General features: G+C 41.9%; 1 protein-coding gene across 2 annotated transcripts in view; it reads right to left on the bottom strand.

The window, feature by feature from the left end:
• The window catches only part of gpc5c (glypican 5c), a 121,337-nt gene that overhangs the window by 68,974 nt on the left and 30,995 nt on the right, over positions 1–21,368 (bottom strand). Inside the window, exons 4-6 of one of the 2 annotated variants that reach the window (XM_028978643.1) lie at positions 7,022–7,173; positions 6,244–6,303; positions 5,410–5,532 (exon numbers count right to left, since the gene is read on the bottom strand). In XM_028978643.1, the coding sequence (XP_028834476.1) occupies positions 5,410–5,532; positions 6,244–6,303; positions 7,022–7,173 (335 nt within the window). The remainder of the gene's footprint in view (positions 1–5,409; positions 5,533–6,243; positions 6,304–7,021; positions 7,174–21,368) is intronic. The other variant, XM_028978644.1, reaches the window with a different exon arrangement.

Genomic DNA, 21,368 nt, shown 5'->3' with positions numbered 1-21,368 from the left:
TTCTCAACTCAAACAAAATATTATTTGCAAGCAAGAGTGGAAAACTGCACATGCTGTATTTAGACAAAAGGACCCAGGCATGGGAGAGCGTGAGCTGTGACTGGGCTTGTTTATGACTAAACTGACTGGCTCTGGAGCCTGTGTCCCAGGCACAGCGCTCAGGACTTGAGTTTGTATACATTTCTCACCAAGCCAAGTATGATGCTCTGCTCTGTGGATGTCCAAGTGGATGTTCTGTTCTGGGTTCATTACATCTTTGTGTGGTGTGTGTGTGTTTGTCTGCACTATAGACTATAGGCCAGAAATTTCAGCTCACCTTTACCAAAATTAAACACACTACCAGTCAACAGTTTGGACACACCTACTCTTGACCGAGGTAAACATTTGCTGCATTTATCAGACGGCCTTATCCAGAGCGACTTACAATCAGTAGTTACAGGGACAGTCCCCCCCTGGAGCAACTTAGGATTAAGTGTCTTGCTCAGGGACACAATGGTAGTAAGTGGGGTTTGAACCTGGGTCTTCTGATTCACAGGCGAGGGTGTTACCCACTAGGCTACTACCACACCTACTCTGTAGTGGTTATAGAGACTGAACCGCATCCACATGACAGTTTTTCTCTAAAACTGGAATTTTTTTATCCAATTTGGCCTTTCGTCCACTAGGGGGGCAGTGGTGGTCTAGCGGTTAAGGAATCGGCCCCGTAATCAGAAGGTTGAGGGTTCGAATCCCGATCTGCCAAGGTGCCACTGAGGTGCCACTGAGCAAAGCATCGTCCCCACACACTGCTCCCCGGGTGCCTGTCATGGTGCCCACTGCTCACCAAGGGTGATGGGTTAAATGCAGAGGACAAATTTCACTGTGTGTGCTGTGCTGCTGTGTATCACATAAGACAATCACTACACTTACACTTAGAAAATGGTGTTTTAGGGGACCCAGAATGATTATTTTGTTAAATGGGTTCCGGAGTGAATTTCTCTTGTCCACGTACCTGTGTGGACAGCAAAGTGTCTTTTTGTGTGAAATAGTTTTTTTGTTCAAAAGATTTGTTCACTGAATCACCGAATCATTCAGTGCTTGGCAGGAGTAGCCTGCTACTCCAACTCCGTGATCCGAGTGTTGCATCTGTGTTCCTTTAACAAATACATTTGTAAAAATAAACTTGTTTATAAATTATGGTGTTTTATGTGTTCTGTCCTATGGTATGCCATTTAACCAGTCTACTCTGCAAATTGGGCTCAGTGAGTGATCGCCCACAACACATTCAGTGAAGGATTCACACTGAACATTTACCATTCCCTCGCAAATTGTTGCAATGAAAGTCACACATTTTCTCAAACTGCATGTCTTCCACACTAGGTGTTACATGCTGTGTCCTACTGAACGTGATGTAGTGGAGATGGGCAAAAAATGTAAGTTTGTTTTCTCAGAGGCACACTTGAACACTGCCTGTGCCTTTTTCAGCCCACAACCAAGATTTCTGCGCTTCCAACCTCGAAATGAACCAAGCCTGAAGACCACGAGTACAATCAGCCGCATGTACAATCATGACCATGGCATTGATATATAAGTATGCACAGTCAAAACAGAGCGGTTCAGGATATATTCCACTGCATGTTGAGACAGCATAACTGAACTTGAGGAATTGATTTAGCTCAGTCTGTTTTGTTCTTTAAAACGAATCGTTCGTTAACGACACAACACTTATTACAGGGACAGTCCCCCTGGTGACATGCAGGTTTAAGTGTCTTCCTCAGGAAGACAATGGTATTAAGTGGGGTTTCAACCTGTGATTTTGTGGTCTTTTGGTTGTAAGATGGGACGCCGCAGAGCCATGGCGTTTCTGCGCTTTTGTTGTGCATGGAGATTTAACACCTCCATTGTACATGTCTTTGTTAGGCGGCATTGCAGCGATTATCAATGACACCTGCTCTCTTTGTCTTCCCCAGATGGAAGACACAGGGGCCGTGACGTCAGAAAGAACAGGTTCTAATTGGACTGTGACAGCTTCCTGTAGGTCAGGTATATAAAGGATTGTTCACATGTTGTAGCCGGGACTTTTCTTCTCAACTGCTTATCCATGGGAACCGGGCCTTCAGGTTCGAAAGTCTTTTCTCTCCTCCCATTTTTCTCCTGGATCAGGTGATGTCTCTGAAGCTTGGTTCAGACTTTTCTGTCTTTTTCTATATTTTCCTCCTGTCTTTCATTTTGGTTTTCAATGTTACAGAGTCTCTGTAACATTACATACAATATTTGTACAACATACAATATTTACATGTAACTGCAATAATAATCTACTGGTGTTAATAAATTAGAAACTGTTCGTCCTTTTCACCTCCATTGTGCCACGCCTCTTCCTGCCAGGTAACATCAAGTTGGAGTGCTTTGAATACAGTGCTTTTGTGTGTAGAGAGAGAGTTTTTTACTCTATTCTCCTCAGTTTTTACATGGTTCATAGGCGAGTGTGCCACCCACTAGGCTTCTACCTACCTGTAACTCATACAAAAACATTCACATCCAGTACAGTTTATGTTGTTACTCTCCAAAGATAGTCAGTAATCCCTTTTTATTAATGCTTTCAGTGTTTTGAATTTTGAGCTAACTAACAAATTAATCTGAGGGTCGACCAAAAATTCTGGCCTGAATATGGATATGCATAAGCTTGATGGTTTTACCCTAACCGTAATCCATTCAGCAGAGTCCAAAGTTTTGTAAAACCTTCACATATTTCAGAAAGATTTCTCCCACATCCAAAAAAGATTTTTTTGGACATGCCTCTCCTGCATTCTCAGCCCACATTCCCTTGCTGGGTGTGTGAACCCCAGTGCCATTCCCACAGAGCCTTTATAGGAGCACCATTGTTTCCCCCTCCTGGGTTTGGGGGTCCATACGGTTTGACCATGACTCCAGCACAATGGGACTTTCTTCAGTGGGATCAGTAACAGACACACTTTCACCCAGCCAGACGCAACGATGAGGGGTTTACGACGACACTCCAAACCAAGAGGAGAGAGACGGGGCTTTTATTTTGCCCCTTATACTACCTTTCAGATAATAATAATAATAAGTATAACAATAATGATAATGTAAATAACTAATGATTTAAAAAATACCATGATAAAGAATTTTAGTTAGGATTTGTGATGATATCCACATATGAGGGACAAAAGGCACGATAAAGCCTCTGGTACTGATTCCTTTTGCCAAAATTGAATGAACTGTGATAAATGGGATGTGGCTCTTTAATGGCAGATTCCACTAATCAATAACACGTCACTAACAGACTGGCTGTAGGTCTTCGGCACTGCTGGCTTTGTTCCTCTCTCTCTGGCGCTCGTTCAGACTGCTGGTGACAGGGACCAGCTTTGCCTGCATATGATGAATCACGACCACAGTCATGATGACTGATGAATGGAAACTAGAGATCCGTGACAACTTCATGACAACAAACAAGTTAGAGCAGGTGGAGATGGTTGACAGTGGGACCTTTTTGATATCAAAAGGCCTCAGAAAACCACAGATAAATAGTGATTAAGTGACCTTGAGCACAATCACTACCACTACTTTCACTACCTACACACACTGCCAAATCACAGTCCAAATCACAGATAAAATGCTCTTGCAAAGTTGGCATAAGGCCTGTTGAGACCAGAACCTCAGCACTGTAAATCGGTGCATAGATCCCGAGATGACTGCTAAGACAAAACTATTGCCTAGCATGTGATTTTATAACCCAAGCACTTGCATTTACTTCTGCACGGCAAATCCATTAGGAACGCATTCAAAAAATGTGTCACAACACTGGCAATGTGGTAGTGATGGAGGATGCATACGCTCGACAGGGTGTACTAAAACAACACAAAATCAGGGGCACAATACAAAAACGTGATATTGTCCACTGCAGGAGAGCGGTAGCGTTGGTAGAGTCAAAGGGTGTTCCAGTATCCTGAGCTGCAACTTTGAAACAATTTACTGTGGGAAAAATTCATTTCTTCATGTCAACATATTTTTTTTCAATCTTTAACCCTATTAACATTTTAAACCCTAGCCACACATTTCAATTTTATAAGCAACCTGCATATTCCATTTAAACCAAATCAGATCTTTTTTAGTGATATAGTATATAATAGTATATAAGTAATCTAACCAAATGTTTTAATTGTTATAATGCCATTGCTGTTACTGACAATAACATTTAGAGCGTTCTGTAATTAAACTGTTTTCTTCCTTTCAGGCTTTTTTTATGGGTGAGGGGAGTGGATACTGACAACTGGATAAGTTAACCTTACAGTGAGGCAACTGTACAGTGAGTTCAAAAGTAGCATTTTTACAGACACAATTTTTCCCTTGTCACATTTACATTTTCGCCATTTATCAGACGCCCTTATCCAGAGCGACTTACAATCAGTAGTTACAGGGACAGTCCCCCCCTGGAGAAATTTAGGGTTAAATGTGTTGCTCAGGGACACATTGGTAAAAAGTGGAATTTGAACCTGGGTCTTCTGGTTCATAGGCGAGTGTTTTATCCACTAGGCTACTACCACAACTTGCTGAGATTAAGTCTAGGGCTGCTACTAATGATTATTTTAATAATAATCTGTCCAGAATCTGTTAATAATTGTTTTTTTTATTAATCAAATAAAAAAATTAAAGCATTCATTTCCGACCCTTTACTACACTTTACTCTGTACTACACTGCAGACATATACACTCGTAGACACACACATTTTTGCACACACTCACAAACTCTCACACTGACACACACTTCCTGTGTTCAGACACTTTTCATTGCAAAGCAAAAATGTGAGCATGTTCACATGCTCCTGGCTAAGGATCCTGGCTATTTTCTTTGAAGCTTTGTTGCCTGCTGCAGAAAACAATCGCTCAGATGGTTTTGATGTGGCAGGGATGCAGAGGTAAGAAGTGAAGTGATTGTCATTGTGAAACACTGCAGCACACGATGACACAACTAAATGTGTCCTCTGCTTGTAACATTACATACTGAAAGAGAAGCTCTGACCAGGCGTTGTTGCAGTCCCAATTAAGTCTTTATCCATGTCAGTCAAGAGCAATTAAAATGTGATGATGTCATTGTCTCAAGCTTCATCCAAACTAGTGGGCAAGGACATATTTGAACATTTTAAGTTACTTTCTCTGGTAACCAGTTACTTTTGTAATGATGTAAGTAAGTAGTACCTATAACTAATTAATTTTTAAAGCAATGTGATTGGATGACAAGATCAGATAAACCTAATAGGCATAAATATACCAACATTTAGGAAAAGACAACATGGATGGAGTGAAAGGTCAGCTATGTGGACACTGGCATCAACAAACTCACTGACCCCTGCTGTACACCACAAATTCTTCACCAAACCTCTCCGATTCCAGAGAAAAAAACTCATTTACCTCTCAACCACATCACTGCCGCTCCAGCAGGTGAAGTCGTCGACCACCGTCTCCCCCTCGCACAGCATCTCCGGCAGTGCCCCGAAAAACGACTGGTAGCGCGTGATGTAGCTCATGAACTCCCTATCAATACAGAGTACAAAAATACATGGAAATGCAAAATGACACTGCGTTATATGACTGAATGCTAGAAGGGTACTATCATTGTGCACACGTTAATAGAAATGCATGCAAAATAAACAGAATTATTGGAATTATGACTATATTAAAGACTGTGACAATATGGTGACCTGATGAGCCAGTTTAAGACCACAAATCTCACAGTAAAGCTGTCAGGAGCTTTTGTGTATGTGTGTGTGTGTGTGTGTGTGTGTGCGTGTGTAGCTCTTTTCGCTTTGTAGACATATTGCCACGACAGCAACAGTGGGATTTGTGGGAACGATGATTCCACGCATAATCTCTTTAAGTAGGGCAAAATTACACGTCTGCTTCATTCACTAGCACTCAGCGAGATCAGGCAGCATCCCATGCTTTGACAGACAAAAATTTAGCAAAAAGTCTAAATCTGTCAGACCATGTACTCATTAAGGCCACCCATGGGGCAGGGTGGTTCAGCTGAGATCATGCACTGACTAAGGGCCCCCAATCAATCAGCTCTGTCATTGGAACCCAGTCGAGTGGTGTAGGCAAGAAGACAAACTACGGCCCAAGTGATGGAGTTAGACGCAGCTTTAAATCTAAACTGGAGAGCTGAACGCAAGCACTTTACTTAATTTCATTAAACACACCTCCAAAACCCAACCCAACACTTTAGACCAGTAGTGTCATGCTTACCTAGACAACATTTTCAGGCTTTTAGGCTTATCAGCCTTGGAAGGTTTGAGGGGTAGGGACCTGGGATGGTAGAGCACCCCAGACAAGACAATGGAGGAACCCAGGAGAGGTTGAAGCAAGCAGGTAAATGGGGTATACACACAAAAAAGGACAGATAGGGACGGGAACAGAGAAAAGGGGAGAAGAAAATGTCAATCACATAGACATGTAAATCATGCACATGCAAAACACTGGTTTTATAATGAGAACAACATTAAAAACTAGAGTAGAAATAGTGATTAAAGCACTATAAGGACAGTCAGCCCATCACAAATTCAAAATCTGTATACCAACCAATGAAATGTAAACCTTAACAACACATGATCCAGTGAAATTTCTATATATTTTACAAAGCCATGTCTTAAACTCAGATTACACCAAGTTTTGACTATCCTATTGGGTGTGTTACTGGGATTTTATACATTTAATGTTTAAAAATGTAATTTGGTAACCTTTTGCAGACAAAATTGTGAGCACCCCCTGTGATCTCTAGCGCCCCCCAGTTGGACCCTAGGTTCGGAACCACTGCTTTAGGGCAGGTCCACATTTGGCAACAGGGATAAGCCAAATTTACAGAATGAACCAGTGGGTCTACAGGTCTGGAGAGATGAAGCAAGACTGATTTTTTTCTCAGCCTAAGTTTGAAGACCCTTTTTTCTGTGCCTCCATTCAAGGTTGGATTTGAATAAATTGAATACATAAGCAGAGCCTGAAAGATTGACACTGATACTGGTCTTACCTCCTTAAATTTGCAAGATTGGCTCTCGTTTCTATATCCGGGATCGGAGAGAAGGGTGTGGCCATGGCTGCAAGAGATGTTGCAGATGTGGACATAAGTGGCTCTGCTGTGGAATGATGAACATCAGTGCGCTGTCCACATACTTTATCCACCTATAGGTTTTAAGGCAGAAGGACAAACAAAAACAATGGAACATTACATTGAATTACACTATGTGTAAAGTTTCTTCACAAGATGCATTTAACGTTAATATTTACAGGTTTGTTATTCTATTAATTATTCATTTGAGTGCTGTTATCTACTATTAGGCCATCCAGAAATAAAGACATTGTTCAGTCTAATTGGATGGGCAAAGAAATACATATAAACCCATGTAAACCTATATAGAATGGAACTACCCGACCCCTGTCATCAACAGGAGCCCAGTGGAGAGAGTGGACAGCTTGCGATACCTCAGTGTTCGCATCACGCAGGACCTGTCCTGTCACATCAACACTGTGGTAAAAAAGGCCTGGCAGCATCTCTACCACCTACCAACAGTGGACTGTTCTCTCTGCTGCGATCAGGGAAGCGCTTCCAGTCCCTGAAGTCCAACACAGAGAGAATGAGGAGGAGCTTCTTCCCGCAGAGCTATATGAGCTCTCAACAACCACAACACTACATAGGACAGAAGTCTAACACTCCAGCACTTTCAATCACTTCTGGACTAGAATTGTGCAAAATTTTTCACTTTACTTTACACATTTGCACACATTCACCCTACCTGTTACACATATTTTATGTTTAAAAACATGAAATTGTAATATTTGCATATTGGTACTCTTGAATACTTGCAATATTTGCAATATTGAAGTCTACAGCAGTCGCAAAAGCATTTCACAGCATATCATACTGTGTATGACTGTGTACCTGAAAATGAAATTTAAATTTGAATTAGAACACAATCCCATTGGTGTAACCAATTTAGCAAATGACACACAGCAAGATGACGGACATAAAATGAGAGACAATTACATTATTTATAAGGCCTAGAAGCATCACCATGTGTAAAGAAAATATTGGCATACAGATCTTATATTTATCTCCACTTTTCTGCTTGCATCCTACCTATGGTTATTTTTTCCACGCTGAATACATTCATCTGATAATAAAATAATGTTCTATTGTTTTACAATTGTGTTAATAGGATGTGAAGTCCAGGTAGTTCAGGGAAAAATGATTGTTTTGCAAAAAATGTGGGTACATTTTCCACCTCTACTAAGGTGGAAAATCCACCTTTACCCAAGCAGAGGGTGAAATATCGAGTTGTCATGACCGGGGTGGAGTGAGGGAGGATGGACGCCAAAGGTTGCAAATGAAAGAAGAAGTTTATTTACAATGAACAGAATGTGCTGAAATGGTGCTGAAATGTGGCTCGTGTAGGGGCCAGATCCTAATGGCCAGCACGCAAACTCACAAAGCCTTGGTTGGCCATATGGCGACGGATCAGGTGGGTTTTTATAGGGACGTTGGAAAACCTGATACCAGTTAACCTGAGGAGGGTTTGGACAATACAGATACTCCTACCCTTGTAATCAGGAGAGGGGGTGTGTGTCAGGGGGGCCAGACCTGGAGTAAACGCGACATGAGCAAAGACAGAAAAGAAGAGAGAATTACAGTTTGAATGACATAACCGGGGAAGGGCCTTCCGCTAATGGGATTAGCCCAATCCCAGGCTTCTAATGAAGATCAGTATATATATTGACAAACTAGTGTATCCCCTTGAGCCTAGATAATTAAGGGCCAGACAGGGTAATGAAAAAGGCTGAGAAGCCCTCAATCCAATCAATTACATCTCATTGCATTAAAAGCCCTCTAAAGGAACTCTCAGTCATTGTAATGAAAAGACAGACAATGGCTAGTTGAAAATACATGCTGCTATATAATAATAATAACCAATAAATAAAAAAAATAAAAAAAATTAAATGTAATTTTTTTTCTATTGAACTGCAAGGCATTTTTTCTGGGTTAAATGAACACAAAAAAAACAAGAAACTGCATGTTGCTGGGAGAAATGGAAAGTAGAGTTTGCAAGCTACTCAGCCAGCAATATCTCAAGCGCCAAGCACTGTTAAATTAGACCCTTGTTTCTTTTCAAATCTTTTATCCGTTTTCAAAACCAGTCCATGGTTGACATTCAATAAAGCAAAATTGCCAGGATAAAAAGGCTCCTTCACTGTGAGTCAAGGGCAGAGGTAACGAGTGAACTTTAGAAGGATCTGGGTCTCTGCTTGCCAAAAGCTGCATCAAAGGTGTACATCCTCTCCCTTACCCTTGTGGTGTTTTTAACGACATTTGGACATTCCTGCACACCTCTGGCCAGTACATCACAGTGGCCAACAGCGAGTGAAGTGGCTCCATCTCGTGCTGAAGGAATGGAGTTCCTAAGTCTTGTGATCTTCAAAGGTCCCCAAAAAACTGTGACATTTAAATTGCCTCTCTACATGGCATGGAATGTGTTAGGAAGTTGGAAGAAAAAAAAGTGGCATAACAGACCAAAACCACAATGCAACAAACAGACCTGTAATCCAGTAAATGCAACATGTGTAACAATTACAAAACCACAAGTCATCAAAAAGACATGTACCAAGCACCTAAAAATACCATTTCCCTCACTGCGGGCCAGTCAGCCATCATACTGGCTCTGAAAAGAGACTTGAAATTGAAAGTTGCCAAATCGAGGAGCTCTGAGTGAACTAGAATAGCGTGGATTAACACGAAACTAGATCTGCTTTATACTGTATCGCATTATATTGGTTTAGAAAGCATCCAATAGCTGAACGTCATAGATGAATCCTGAATGCATTGCCACAAATATATTCTGTTCTGTATTTAGAATACTTTTAGAATACATAGAAAATACATATTTTAATGCATTTCATTCCATTATTTTCCATTTGCAACACTTCTGGGTGGTGAATTGGTCATGAATAGCAAAATGTAGGTATTACAATTATTAAACTGTGAGAAAAGTCATAGTCTAAACATGCAAAACGGAAGTCCTGTGTGGTACTAAAAGATACCGAAATATACTGGTTATTTTAATATATTTATATTATATTATATTAGATTATATATATATTACTGTAATATTTATTTATTTATTGTATTCTAAATACAAATCACAGTTAACTGTGCATTCCAGTCCTTATTTTACAGTTCAACAGTACAACAGTACACAGGCTGATTGGCATTTGCCTACATGTAACAATTAAAGGCCTAATCTACAGACCTGAAATAAGAACAAATTACTGTCAGATGAAGCAATTTAAGATTTTTGTTTACTGCCAGTACCTTTTTTGTTCAGTATTTGTGCTGCCTTATTTTCCTTTCCTTAAAGTTTCCAACTTTATACTCATATTATGGCTTCAATTTACTATACTGACAGTATTCACATTACAATTTCCTCAGAAATCACACTCAGCTTGAATAGCTTGCCTCTCCAACTGAGTTTTAGGCTCATGGTATTATAACCTGTGTTGTTTATTTCCCAGGACACTCCCCCACCTCAATTCCATCCCATATACATGCATTCAAAGAATAAAATGTTTAATTACAAAAACAGCAGTTGTAGGTTTTTGTTCTTGTTTCACATAGAGTATTCATTAGATCTGTAATCAGCTGTGTTGTGCATTTAAATAAATGACACAGTCACACACTCTGTGTTTCCTATGTCATTTCCATACAGCCATGACCCCTTGCAATGTACAGCTTTTAAAAACCACAGCCTTCTTTGAACTTGGTAAGAGCTAAGTGGGAAAGGAAATGTGTGAGTTTAAAGCAAGTGCAGAAGGTTAGCCTCCATTTCACTTCCTCAGCATTCACAAAACGCATCACCTGATGACGGTGGCCTAGAATTGTAGATCAAATTTATTTTTCAGAAAAAATAAAAACATTTAACAAAAACTATTTTACAACATGCGAAACACTTTTACCAATCACCAAACAAATTTACAAGCAGCGACTCATCCAGAAAGCATAGGTACTATAGACCGGGAGTCTGGCCACAGGGCAGACCCGACGGGGTTTCAAAGAGTCATGGTTTGAGTGAGAAACTCAGGGGTCTTAGTGTGTTGGTTGGCGTCAATGGTTTTGAGTGTTGTGTTTTGTGTTTGGTTGTGATGTGGTCGTGTATGGAGTGTCCCCCGTGCGAGTGATTCTTTCCTTCGCCGTTTCCACTTTCCCAAAGTTTGTTTGTACCATAATACAATAAACTGTTTTTTGTACAAAGCTCCTGCACCTGGGTCCTGCCCTTCCTTGGTTTCCTTGGCATTTGTTTTTTATTAATTATAATTTTATTCTATCCTCATTTTACCAAATCGGGTAGATATTCAGCATACGAACATGTACGTAATGGAATTTGAACAAGGAACTGGTACTACGTCTCAAAGCGCTTGAGCACATTTGCTGTGGTAAATTCATCATTTACATTCACATTTACATTTAAGGCATTACAACACAGTCATCAGACTGTGGAGTGGCAGAAAAAGAGTACTTATTTGTAAATTCATCAAAAGGCATTCACACCTCAGCAGTTGTTGCAATAGATGAATACGGGAGGTGTGTGTGTGTGTGTGTGTGTGTGTGTGTGTGTGTGTGTGTGTGTGTGTGCGTCTGTGTGTGTGTCTATAACCCCAGCACCATGCATGGTGGCACCTCTCTTCATCAGTAGCCACTCAAACAGCATGCCACATGCTCGATTTGGCAGCCCTCCACATGACTCCATGAACTTTATAGTGTTTTCAATGCTCAAGAAATACGATGTAAATAACCAAGATGACTGGTGATTTAGCTCTTTAATCCCTCTAACTTTTTTATGTGCTTATAAAACTTCATGGTTTTTATTAAAGGTGCTTTATTCCAACGTGGTGTGGTGAAAAAGTCTGCTTCTTCGTACAATCAAGAACTTAAACAGGTAGCTGTGCAGAAAGCAATGAGAGCTGCATGCGGAGTGTTGAGTTTACAGTGCAGAGCGCTGGTCAAGATGCTTAGGCATACCCAAGGGAAAAACTCAACCCGACCCGACACTTTGAGTATCCATTACAGTGATGTCAAATTGGCAAAAATTTTTGTTTGCTTTCACAAAGTCCTCCACCTCTCTACTGTCTATTCAGTCAACTGTGAAAAAAGCTGGTTGGTTTTTTGCCGAATATGTATCTGCTTACAGCAGAGTATCAGACGGGTAATGACACTGACATCTGACGGCTCGTTTTTGATGAGTTAAACGACTCCTTTTACAGGCTCAGAGGAGTGATAGGCCTGGCAGCACTGCACTGAAAAATGCCCTCACCACTGGTGTGAATATCCAGGGCTATTATGGGTCTGGAATTCCTCGGACACGTTGACGCAGGCCAGGTTTAGCCTGCCAGGGTCTGAAAAAGCTGGGGCTTGAATGGAATAGTTTCATGCACAATTAGAACAGGCAGGATGAGTCCATTGACGGCTCTGCCAATCCCAACAAATCAAGGTTCCACAGCCCCAGTGGGCAATCAAGGTTTATTGCACTCAAGGCTTATGCAATCTACCATAATATGCGCAATATGCAGCCTAGACACACATCCATGTCAACATAAAGACGCTGGACAAACTGGAAAGACTTTCAGCATTCATGTTGATTTGAACTTACCAACCTTTGACAGGTGTTGATCATGTGGGACGTAAACATTCAAGAGAAATTAATGGAAATACATTCATGGTAGGTTTCTCCCTCATCATTTTTACATCAACAGCATTTATCAGACGCTCTTATCCAGAGTGCATTACAGTGGTGGCCGAGCAGGTAAGAAAGCAGGATCGTAAATAGAAGGTTATGGGTTCAAATCCTCAACCGCCACTGTGGTCCCCTTGATCAAGGTACCATCCCCACACAATGCTCCCCAGCCGCCTTTCATGGCTGCCCACTGCTCACCAAGGTTGATGAGCTAAATGCAGAGGATACAATTCGCTGGGTGCACCATGTGCTGTGCCGCAGTGTTTCACAATGACAAACACCTCACTTTCTTCACTTTCAAGGTATGACTCTTGTGGAACCTGGTGCCAAGATGTTCCGTTTTGATTTCTTAGCCCATAGTTTTTTTTAAATGGAGGGCACATTATCCTGATGAAAGAAGTAGAATAAAAGAACATTTGAATTTTCGTATCTAGTTTCAATGTTCACTGGTCTTAGCTTACAGCAGCTGTTTAGCAGAAACAGACCAGGTGGTTTAGCATTCAACCAAAGCATCAGTAGGCATTGGTCGCCGGATCACCTGTTGTCCTTATTTGGAGTAGCTACTAACCACTACATAACACTACACAAGATACTCTGACTTGGCATCTAGTATTCCCTCTTACTAATTATCTTTTCTGCTCCATCAACTTCAATATAAACTACTGCACGGGGTCATTTAAAAAGAAACTTACCTGAGGTCTGTTTCAATATAAAATATTACTAAATAGGGGTGATAGTAGCCTAGTGGGTAACACACTTGCCTATGAACCAGAAATATCACTACTATTGTGTCCCTGAGCAAAACATTTAACCCTGAATGTCTCCTGGGGGACTGTCCCTGTAACTACTGGTTGTACGTTGCTCTGGATAAGGGCATCTGATAAATGCTGTAAATGTAAATGTAAATTAATTAATTATGGACAATAAATGTGATTTAGTACATACTTGACCAGTCTGGTGCAGTTCTACTTCTTCTTTAATCAGTACAAATGTTTCCAACTGTACTAAGATAATGAACTATTTAAAGTGAATGACATGTATTAATGAACATTGAAATTCCATTGAAATTCAATATTAATTGTTGCTCTCTATGTGTATGTACATGCTCTCTCCCTCCCTCCCAATGTTTCTCCCTTTTTAGTGGCGTGTGTGTGAGGGGGGCAACTGTAGGGCCTGTCAAAGCTCATTGAAACATACTGTATGTGATATTGGGCTCTATATAAGAAATTAATTTTGTTGTTGTTGTTTGCAGATATTCCTTCCATTAACAGTTATTTAAAACTGCCATAGCTTTACCATGATTGCTCTGAGATTAGTTTAATGGACAAAATATTTTTTTCTCAGAATTACTTCCAATGAAAGTGAAGTTTTTGTCTTTGTGATAAACAGCAAGCACAGCACACGGTGCACAACAAAATATGTCCTCTGCATTTAACCATCACAGTCATGACAGGCTCCCGGGGAGCAGTGTGTGGGGACGGTACTTATATGTGTAAGAGGACAGCGGCACCTTGGGATTGAACCAACAACCCTTCAACCCTTTTTTTGGTTTATTTGTATTCTACCCCATCTTAACCTACAAAAACTAGAGAGCATCAACATCGACACACGGGTGCGGACATGGGCCAATCCAAAACCAACTAACATAAAAATACATCAGATTAACATGTAAACAAAGGCAGCAAGTGACAGGTTATACCCCATCCTTTCTACATCTGTCTGTTGTTTTTCATTTCCCGAAATGTGATTCCTTACTGCACAAGTGGTCTGAAGTGTTAGTCTAATAAAACCTGACACTGGAAGTTTGCCTTCCATGTAATTGCTTAAGCAGCATGATATTTGAAGGAAAATAAATGGGCTATTATAAGGCTCTCTCTGAAACACGAGGAAAGAATGTGACTGGTGGAAGTACGTACTATACTCACTGACGTCTGGTGCCATTTCCAGCACGTCCTCCAGCACGAATAACTGTTTACAGATGAGACGAATGCAAATTCCCCTCTATTAACTGGAGGTCAGTGACAGTGCTATCTATGCTATCCACTCTTAAAGCAATATTTACAGCGAAACTGCGTAAAAGCCCTGAGAACGAGAACACGTTTTTAACACAACGTCAAGTAGAGCGGGATGGGAGAAAGAGACACTAAAACAATGAAATGGATACAAAGTGGTGGGGCGTCCGGGCGAACGCGTGACTATTAAAACAAAAACATATGATAAGTAAATACACCACGCCAGCATGGGTTGTGGAACAAACATAAAGGGCTGTGGAGGAGGGGGGTGACAGAAGAAATAACAAACGGAGAATACGCTTCAAATGATGGATGTGTTTTTGTGACGACCTGTCAGAGATGTGTCTATGGTCTGACTGCTGGACCTGCTGGATCCTATGTTGGTAAGGTAAAAGTACATGCATCGCAGGGGTCCACTTGGTGTAGGACAGAGTGGAATGGGATAAGGCAGATGACTGACGCCCTACTTTCTCATTCTGGACGATTCAAACCCACACCCATCAATGCCTCACAAAACGTCCATCGGTTTATTTATTAAAACCCTCAGGATGTAATTTTATATGTGTACGCTGCACTGTTCCATCAGGGTGAATGTGTGAAAGTTACTGTAGGGTGGGGTGCATGTGTGTGTGAGAGTGTGTGGTTTAAAAGACCACCTGTCTTCCCTTGTTATATCTGTAAAAGCCCAGCTATTCTGTTTCAGACATTCCCACTGCGACTGAGCAAGAGATGGTGCCACGGGCTGGGATGCACTCGTGCACTCTGCTAGGCCACGCTGTCTTTCGGGAAAAAAAAGGCATGTGCTTCCAATCACGAAGGGTCATGGTATGGAAATTAGACCCCTGTGTGTGTGTGTGTGTGTGTGTGTGTGTGTGTGTGTGTGTGTGTGTGTATAAGCTCATACACATATATTTGTGCCTAAGAGACCGATCGTGTGTTCAGACATGTAACTGTCAGTGTTATATGTGCTTGCATTCCTGTCTGAGTATGTTAGTGTGTGTTAGCATTCCTCTGTGTATGTGTGTGTGTCTGTGTGTGTGTGTGTGCCTGCTTACAGAGGCCAGAGAGGACGAGAAGAGCAAGGGAATCTGCCCATCGGTGTCCGAGCTGTCCCTCCTCTTCGGGAGTATTCGCTTACAGCTACCACTGGTGGTCCGCTGAAGGGGTTTATTTGTGTAAGGATTAGCCACAGAAGCACAGGAACTTTCTCAGCCGTTGCATTGTGGGTGTGCATGGGGGGCTGGGAGGGTCTGTCCAGCCAGGACAAACCCAAAACCTTTTGTCTTCTTCTGGTTTGCATTCTGTCAAGGCTGACCCGCCGACTTCCACCCACTCATGACCAACCCCATCAGAGCTGCCTGCTCCGAATCCGTCGCCCCCCCTCAGACAGAAACAACACGCACCTTCCCAATGTTCTGAAGCCCTGGAGCCAAGGCCTTGCAGAGAGGCTGGCCGACCGCCTGCCCACAGCCTTCAACGACTTCACCTCAAGCGCCGCGCTCTCTCAGCAAGCCTGGCCGCTCAGCACGCCGCTTGATTTACGGTGACCGAGAGTCGGATCGTATCTGATTCTCTGTGTCTAATTAAAAGCAAAAAAATAAAAATCATAATTACTTGCATATTTACAGAGAAGCGCGAGGCAATTTTGTGCACTGAAAAACAATTTTGCTGCCAAGCCCCCGTGGCATCTGAAAAATGAAAGCTATCAACAACGCAATTTTCACTCTCATTCGCTCCTTCTTTCTTTATGTTATCTCCTTTTTGTCTTTGCAGACTTTTCAGCTCTATTCTGAAGTCAGAGATGGTCCTCAATCCTCAATGTCCGATGAACAACGGCCAATAAGGATGGGATGACAGAAAAAAAAATTGAGGGCTTCACAGGACAAGATGAAGAGACAAACCATCATGCCTGCATGTGCCAGTCCATTTCTTGTCTCATGTTCATTTACACAAAAATATAAACACTTTTGTTTTTGCTCCCATTTTTTATGAGCTGAACATCTGAAACATTTTCTACATACACAAAAGACTCATTACTCTCAAATATTATTCACAAATTGATCTAAATCTGTGTTAGTGAGCACTTCTCCTTTGCCAAGATAATCTATGTATGTGCAAGTTTTGTATGTAGATAGTGATTAAAAGTTCTGTATGTAGATGCATGAGAAAAAGTGGTGTATGTGCGAGTTTTGTATGTAGATGCATAAGGAAAAGTGGTGTATGAGCGGGTTCTGTATGTAGATGCGTGAGAAAAAGTGGTGTATGTGCAAGTTTTGTATGTAGATGGTGATTAAAAGTGGTGTATGCGTGAGTTTTGTATGTAGATGCATGAGAAAAAGTGGTGTATGTGCGAGTTTTGTATGTAGATAGTGATTAAAAGTGGTGTATGTGCAGGTTTTATATGTAGATTCATGAGGAAAAGTGGTGTATGTGTGAGTTTTGTATGTAGATAGTGATTAAAAGTGGTGTATGTGTGAGTTTTGTATGTAGATGCATGAGAAAAAGTGGTGTATGTGCGAGTTTTGTATGTAGATAGTGATTAAAAGTGGTGTATGTGTGAGTTTTGTATGTAGATGCATGAGGAAAAGTGGTGTTTGTGTGAGTTTGTATGTAGATGTGGGAGAAAAAGTGGTGTATGTGCGAGTTTTGAATGTAGATTAATGAGGAAAAGTGGTGTATGTGTGAGTTTGTATGTAGATGCATGAGGAAAAGTGGTGTACGTGCGGGTTTTATATGTAGATTCATGAGGAAAAGTAGTATATGTGCAAGTTTGTATGTAGATGCATGAGGAAAAGTGGTGTATGTGTGAGTTTGTATGTAGATGCATGAGGAAAAGTGGTATATGTGCGAGTTTGTATGTAGATGCATGAGGAAAAGTGGTGTATGTGCGAGTTTTGAATGTAGATGAATGAAAAAGTGGTGTATGCCAATCACAAGTCTCATGAAGTCTGGATTCAGCTTTAGCAGATGAATGAAAGTCCACCTGCCACAGACAAGAGGTCATTTCATCAGGGATGTCAATGGTATTCAGTCCATCATCAATCACTCTACTCACTAAGCCCCAATACAGTTATTTAGAAGCCCACAACAATACAAGACTGACTGGAATACATGTTGGAAGAAAAAGGAGGATGTAATTAGACTAACTTGCTTCATTAGTATTATCAGACTTTATGTCCATGCCCTAACTCCCTTTTAACTAGGCAAAGACATTAAAGTTTATGGCTGGAAAAAATGTGGTATTACAATGGCTAATTCCTCCTGTTTGGTCCATGGCAGCATGAGCGAGGCCCACTGAAAGCAGGGAACCACAGTCATCAAGCTTAAGTTAATTAGTTGTGGAATGAACCCTGTGATCCTTTCTGAAGAGCGTAACAATTTTCCCTGATCATAATGCCAGCAAACTGGAGCCATGTTCCATGAACTGAAGTGATATGTGGACCACTTTACTTAACCCCAACCCTAACACCACAGCTTGAGCCATTTTATGACTATTACTGACCAAATTGCAATTTTTCTTCATATTTTATGACTAAGGTCTTAATGAATTCAGTAGCATGTAAATGACCTGGGTAACCTCTGACCTCTTATGCTTCTCCACCTTACTGCATCCCCTTGCAAGCCAAGACTGTTTCTGTCTTCCCTTCAAGGACTTTCCAGATTTATTGCATCCCCTTCTTCATTGATTAGCACATGTCCTAATTTCTGTCCTCACATGAGGCAGACGGGAAGGCAGTCGGATCCACACAGCCTGGCTTCACAAGTGTGCTCTAGAACTTGGAAAAGGTCCCCTCCTCTTTACTCTATTTTCATTTCTCCCTTCCATCTCTTTTTGTCTCCTGTGTCTGCCAGGCTGTCTTTGTCCCGGCTCTTTGTGATGTCATCATAAGAAAGGGACGGACCGCTTGTCTCGTCAATCTTATTTGCATAAACAGGCCTTGAAGCCATAGTTTCAGAACGCATGATGAACACTGTCATCTTCTTCCAATCATCTGTGATTGCCAGAATTTAATCACCATGATTTCCTGTTTGGCTTCCCAAAAACTGGATGTTCTTCTGCCTTTCTTGTGTTTCTATCCGGAGCGGTAAACAGGATTTGAAATAAAATTCAGTGCCCTTGAGGCTAACATGAGGCATACTGACAGAACACTAAAGAGTGGAACTGAGGTTTACGACTGCTTTCCACGGTGCACAAACAGAAGTTGAGCGCAGTTGCTCTTGCACATGGTACAGTACAGGATGATCTGAAATCTGGTCTGTTTAATGACATTTACATAATTAAGGAAGAACACGTGATATTTTTTCATGATTTAGGAATATCTACAGTAGAAAACACTGACCTTTATTTTTAAAATTGCAATAAAAAAATAGGTGTTTAAGACACTGAGTACAAAGTACACTTAATGTGTCACATAACCTACCATTTGAAAAGGGAATTTATTGCATAAATTTCTAAAGTAATTACACATGTCCATAAATTCAAACCTTAAGTGATTATATAGAAGATGTTTTGCGGGGAGAGCACTTTCAGAACATTCAGAAAGGGTTGAGCCACCGGAAGACGATGAGGAGCTGTACATCAGCTAATGGAGGCCAGGACTTGCTGAGGTGGCCAATTGCCGCCCAGCAATGAGTTCCAGCCAAAAGCGTGAACTTTGTGAAAAATGACAAACCGGCACTCCTGCACTGACCCCGGTCTCCGTTCGAAACCCATCCTGCTTCTCCGGGGCCTTGTTTCCATTATCTAAAAAGCCCAGGCTGCTATTAGCATTCCTTCATACAGCTGTAATTAGAAGGCTTGGTTAAACCTCAGAGGAAATAAGGTGGAACTCCACATTAGGCGGCCTAATGCGGCTAACGCTAGGACGTGCTCGAAGAACGGCCGCCGGTCATCTCCCTTATGAGCGCAGAGAAATCGTAAATCACGTCCGTCACGGTCGGTCAGACGCTCACATCTTGGCCTGTGCTGAGGGAATGCTGCAGATACATGCTCTTTAAAACTGACCCGGAGACAGCAATCAGCCAGGCTGCCTTTGTCGACAGCCCCCACGTCCTCGTCTTTCTAACACCGACCGGAGATCAGTAGGGTCAACCATGCGAGCACGGTGCCTGAAAGATTTCAGGTGCTGCTGAGAACAGAAGGACCCAAGGACTGGCACGGAGCTGCATGGACGAGGAACTGCTAGGAATGCAGCCACAGTGAGGTGAAATAAAGAACCCTTCTCCTCTTTTCTTCCCATGGTACCATTCTGCCATTTCTAATTTGCAGCCCTCACACTTTTTTTGTCGCCATTTGACTTTGTGCAAACCTGCAAAATCTGGGTTTTATTGCCAATTAATCAAAAAATTTTGACTAAGGCCCCGTCCACACGGAAACGTTTTCTCTGAAATGGTAAAATTTTTGTCCGACCTGGCCTTGCGGCATTTCAGTGTGAACCCCAGAATGGTTATTTTCTGAAACGGGTTCCAAAGTGGATGTCTGTTTTCCACATTTCCATGTGGATGGCAGAGCATCGTAAAAACGCTGGCGTGTTGGGCATCACCTGGGAAGGCGGAAGCAGGTGATTCCCAGTACATTAAACCAGCACCGGCATGCGCCGCGCTCACCGCCAGGTTTGCAATTCCTCTAAGAAACAGCAAATTGCGATTAACGCACCACGATTGGTGCATGAATAAGAAATCCACTCTTGTGCCATGCATGCCATAGAAAATCAGATCAAAGCAAAGTGCCTGCCGCGTTTGGTCTGAAATCAGCTTTATTTCCACGTCGGCCTCTACAAGAAGCAACTACAAGAAATCCTCACTAATGAAAAGACGAGGCTGGAGACGCCTTCTGCCAGTTTAACACCCAGCGGAAGAGAACTAGACGTGAAACCAAGACATTGGGGAGTTACAGCGCCGACTACAGGTGTGGAGAGGGATTAAAACAGCATTCAGTGTGTTCTCTGAATGTCGGTGTGGACGACAACATTTCAGATGATGCTCCGTGTGGACGCAGGTTTTTTTAGGAACCGTAAACCTAGCAGGTAATGAAACGGACCTGTCACGGGTGGGCTGGACATGGCGGTGACGCATTCGCACGATCACAGGACAGGGGTTTAATACAAACTTCACAAGACAGGGGAACATCAACACGCACAATGACCCGACGGCGAACAGACACGAACAGGATAGTTTTAGACAATTATATAAATAGACAGCAGGTGAACACGATCAGGGAACATTACACAGGACAAACATGAAACTCCGGTCCAGACCCCGGAAACGGAGTAACCCCTGCCGGTCCAGATCATGACAGGACCCGTAATCAGAAGGTTGTCTGGTTCGAATCCACTGAGCAAAGCACCACCCCCACACACTGCTCTTCAGGTGCCTTTCGTGGCTGTCCACTGCTCATTAAGGGTGATGAGTTAAAAGCAGAGGACACATTTTGTTGTGTCACCGTGTGCTGTGCATAACAATGACAATCACTTCACTTTAACGAAGCGAGCCAGCTTTGTGTTAATGCCTAGTGCCATAACCAACCTCCCCTGAAGCCCTAATGGGTCTAAAAATCAACCCAATATATTGTTAAGGCAGCATTAAG

Source organism: Denticeps clupeoides, chromosome 4 (genome assembly GCF_900700375.1).
Source record: "Denticeps clupeoides chromosome 4, fDenClu1.1, whole genome shotgun sequence".
Lineage (NCBI taxonomy): Eukaryota > Metazoa > Chordata > Actinopteri > Clupeiformes > Denticipitidae > Denticeps > Denticeps clupeoides.
Note: the sequence above shows the minus strand (reverse complement) of the source record. Positions and strands in the feature narration are given on the sequence as shown.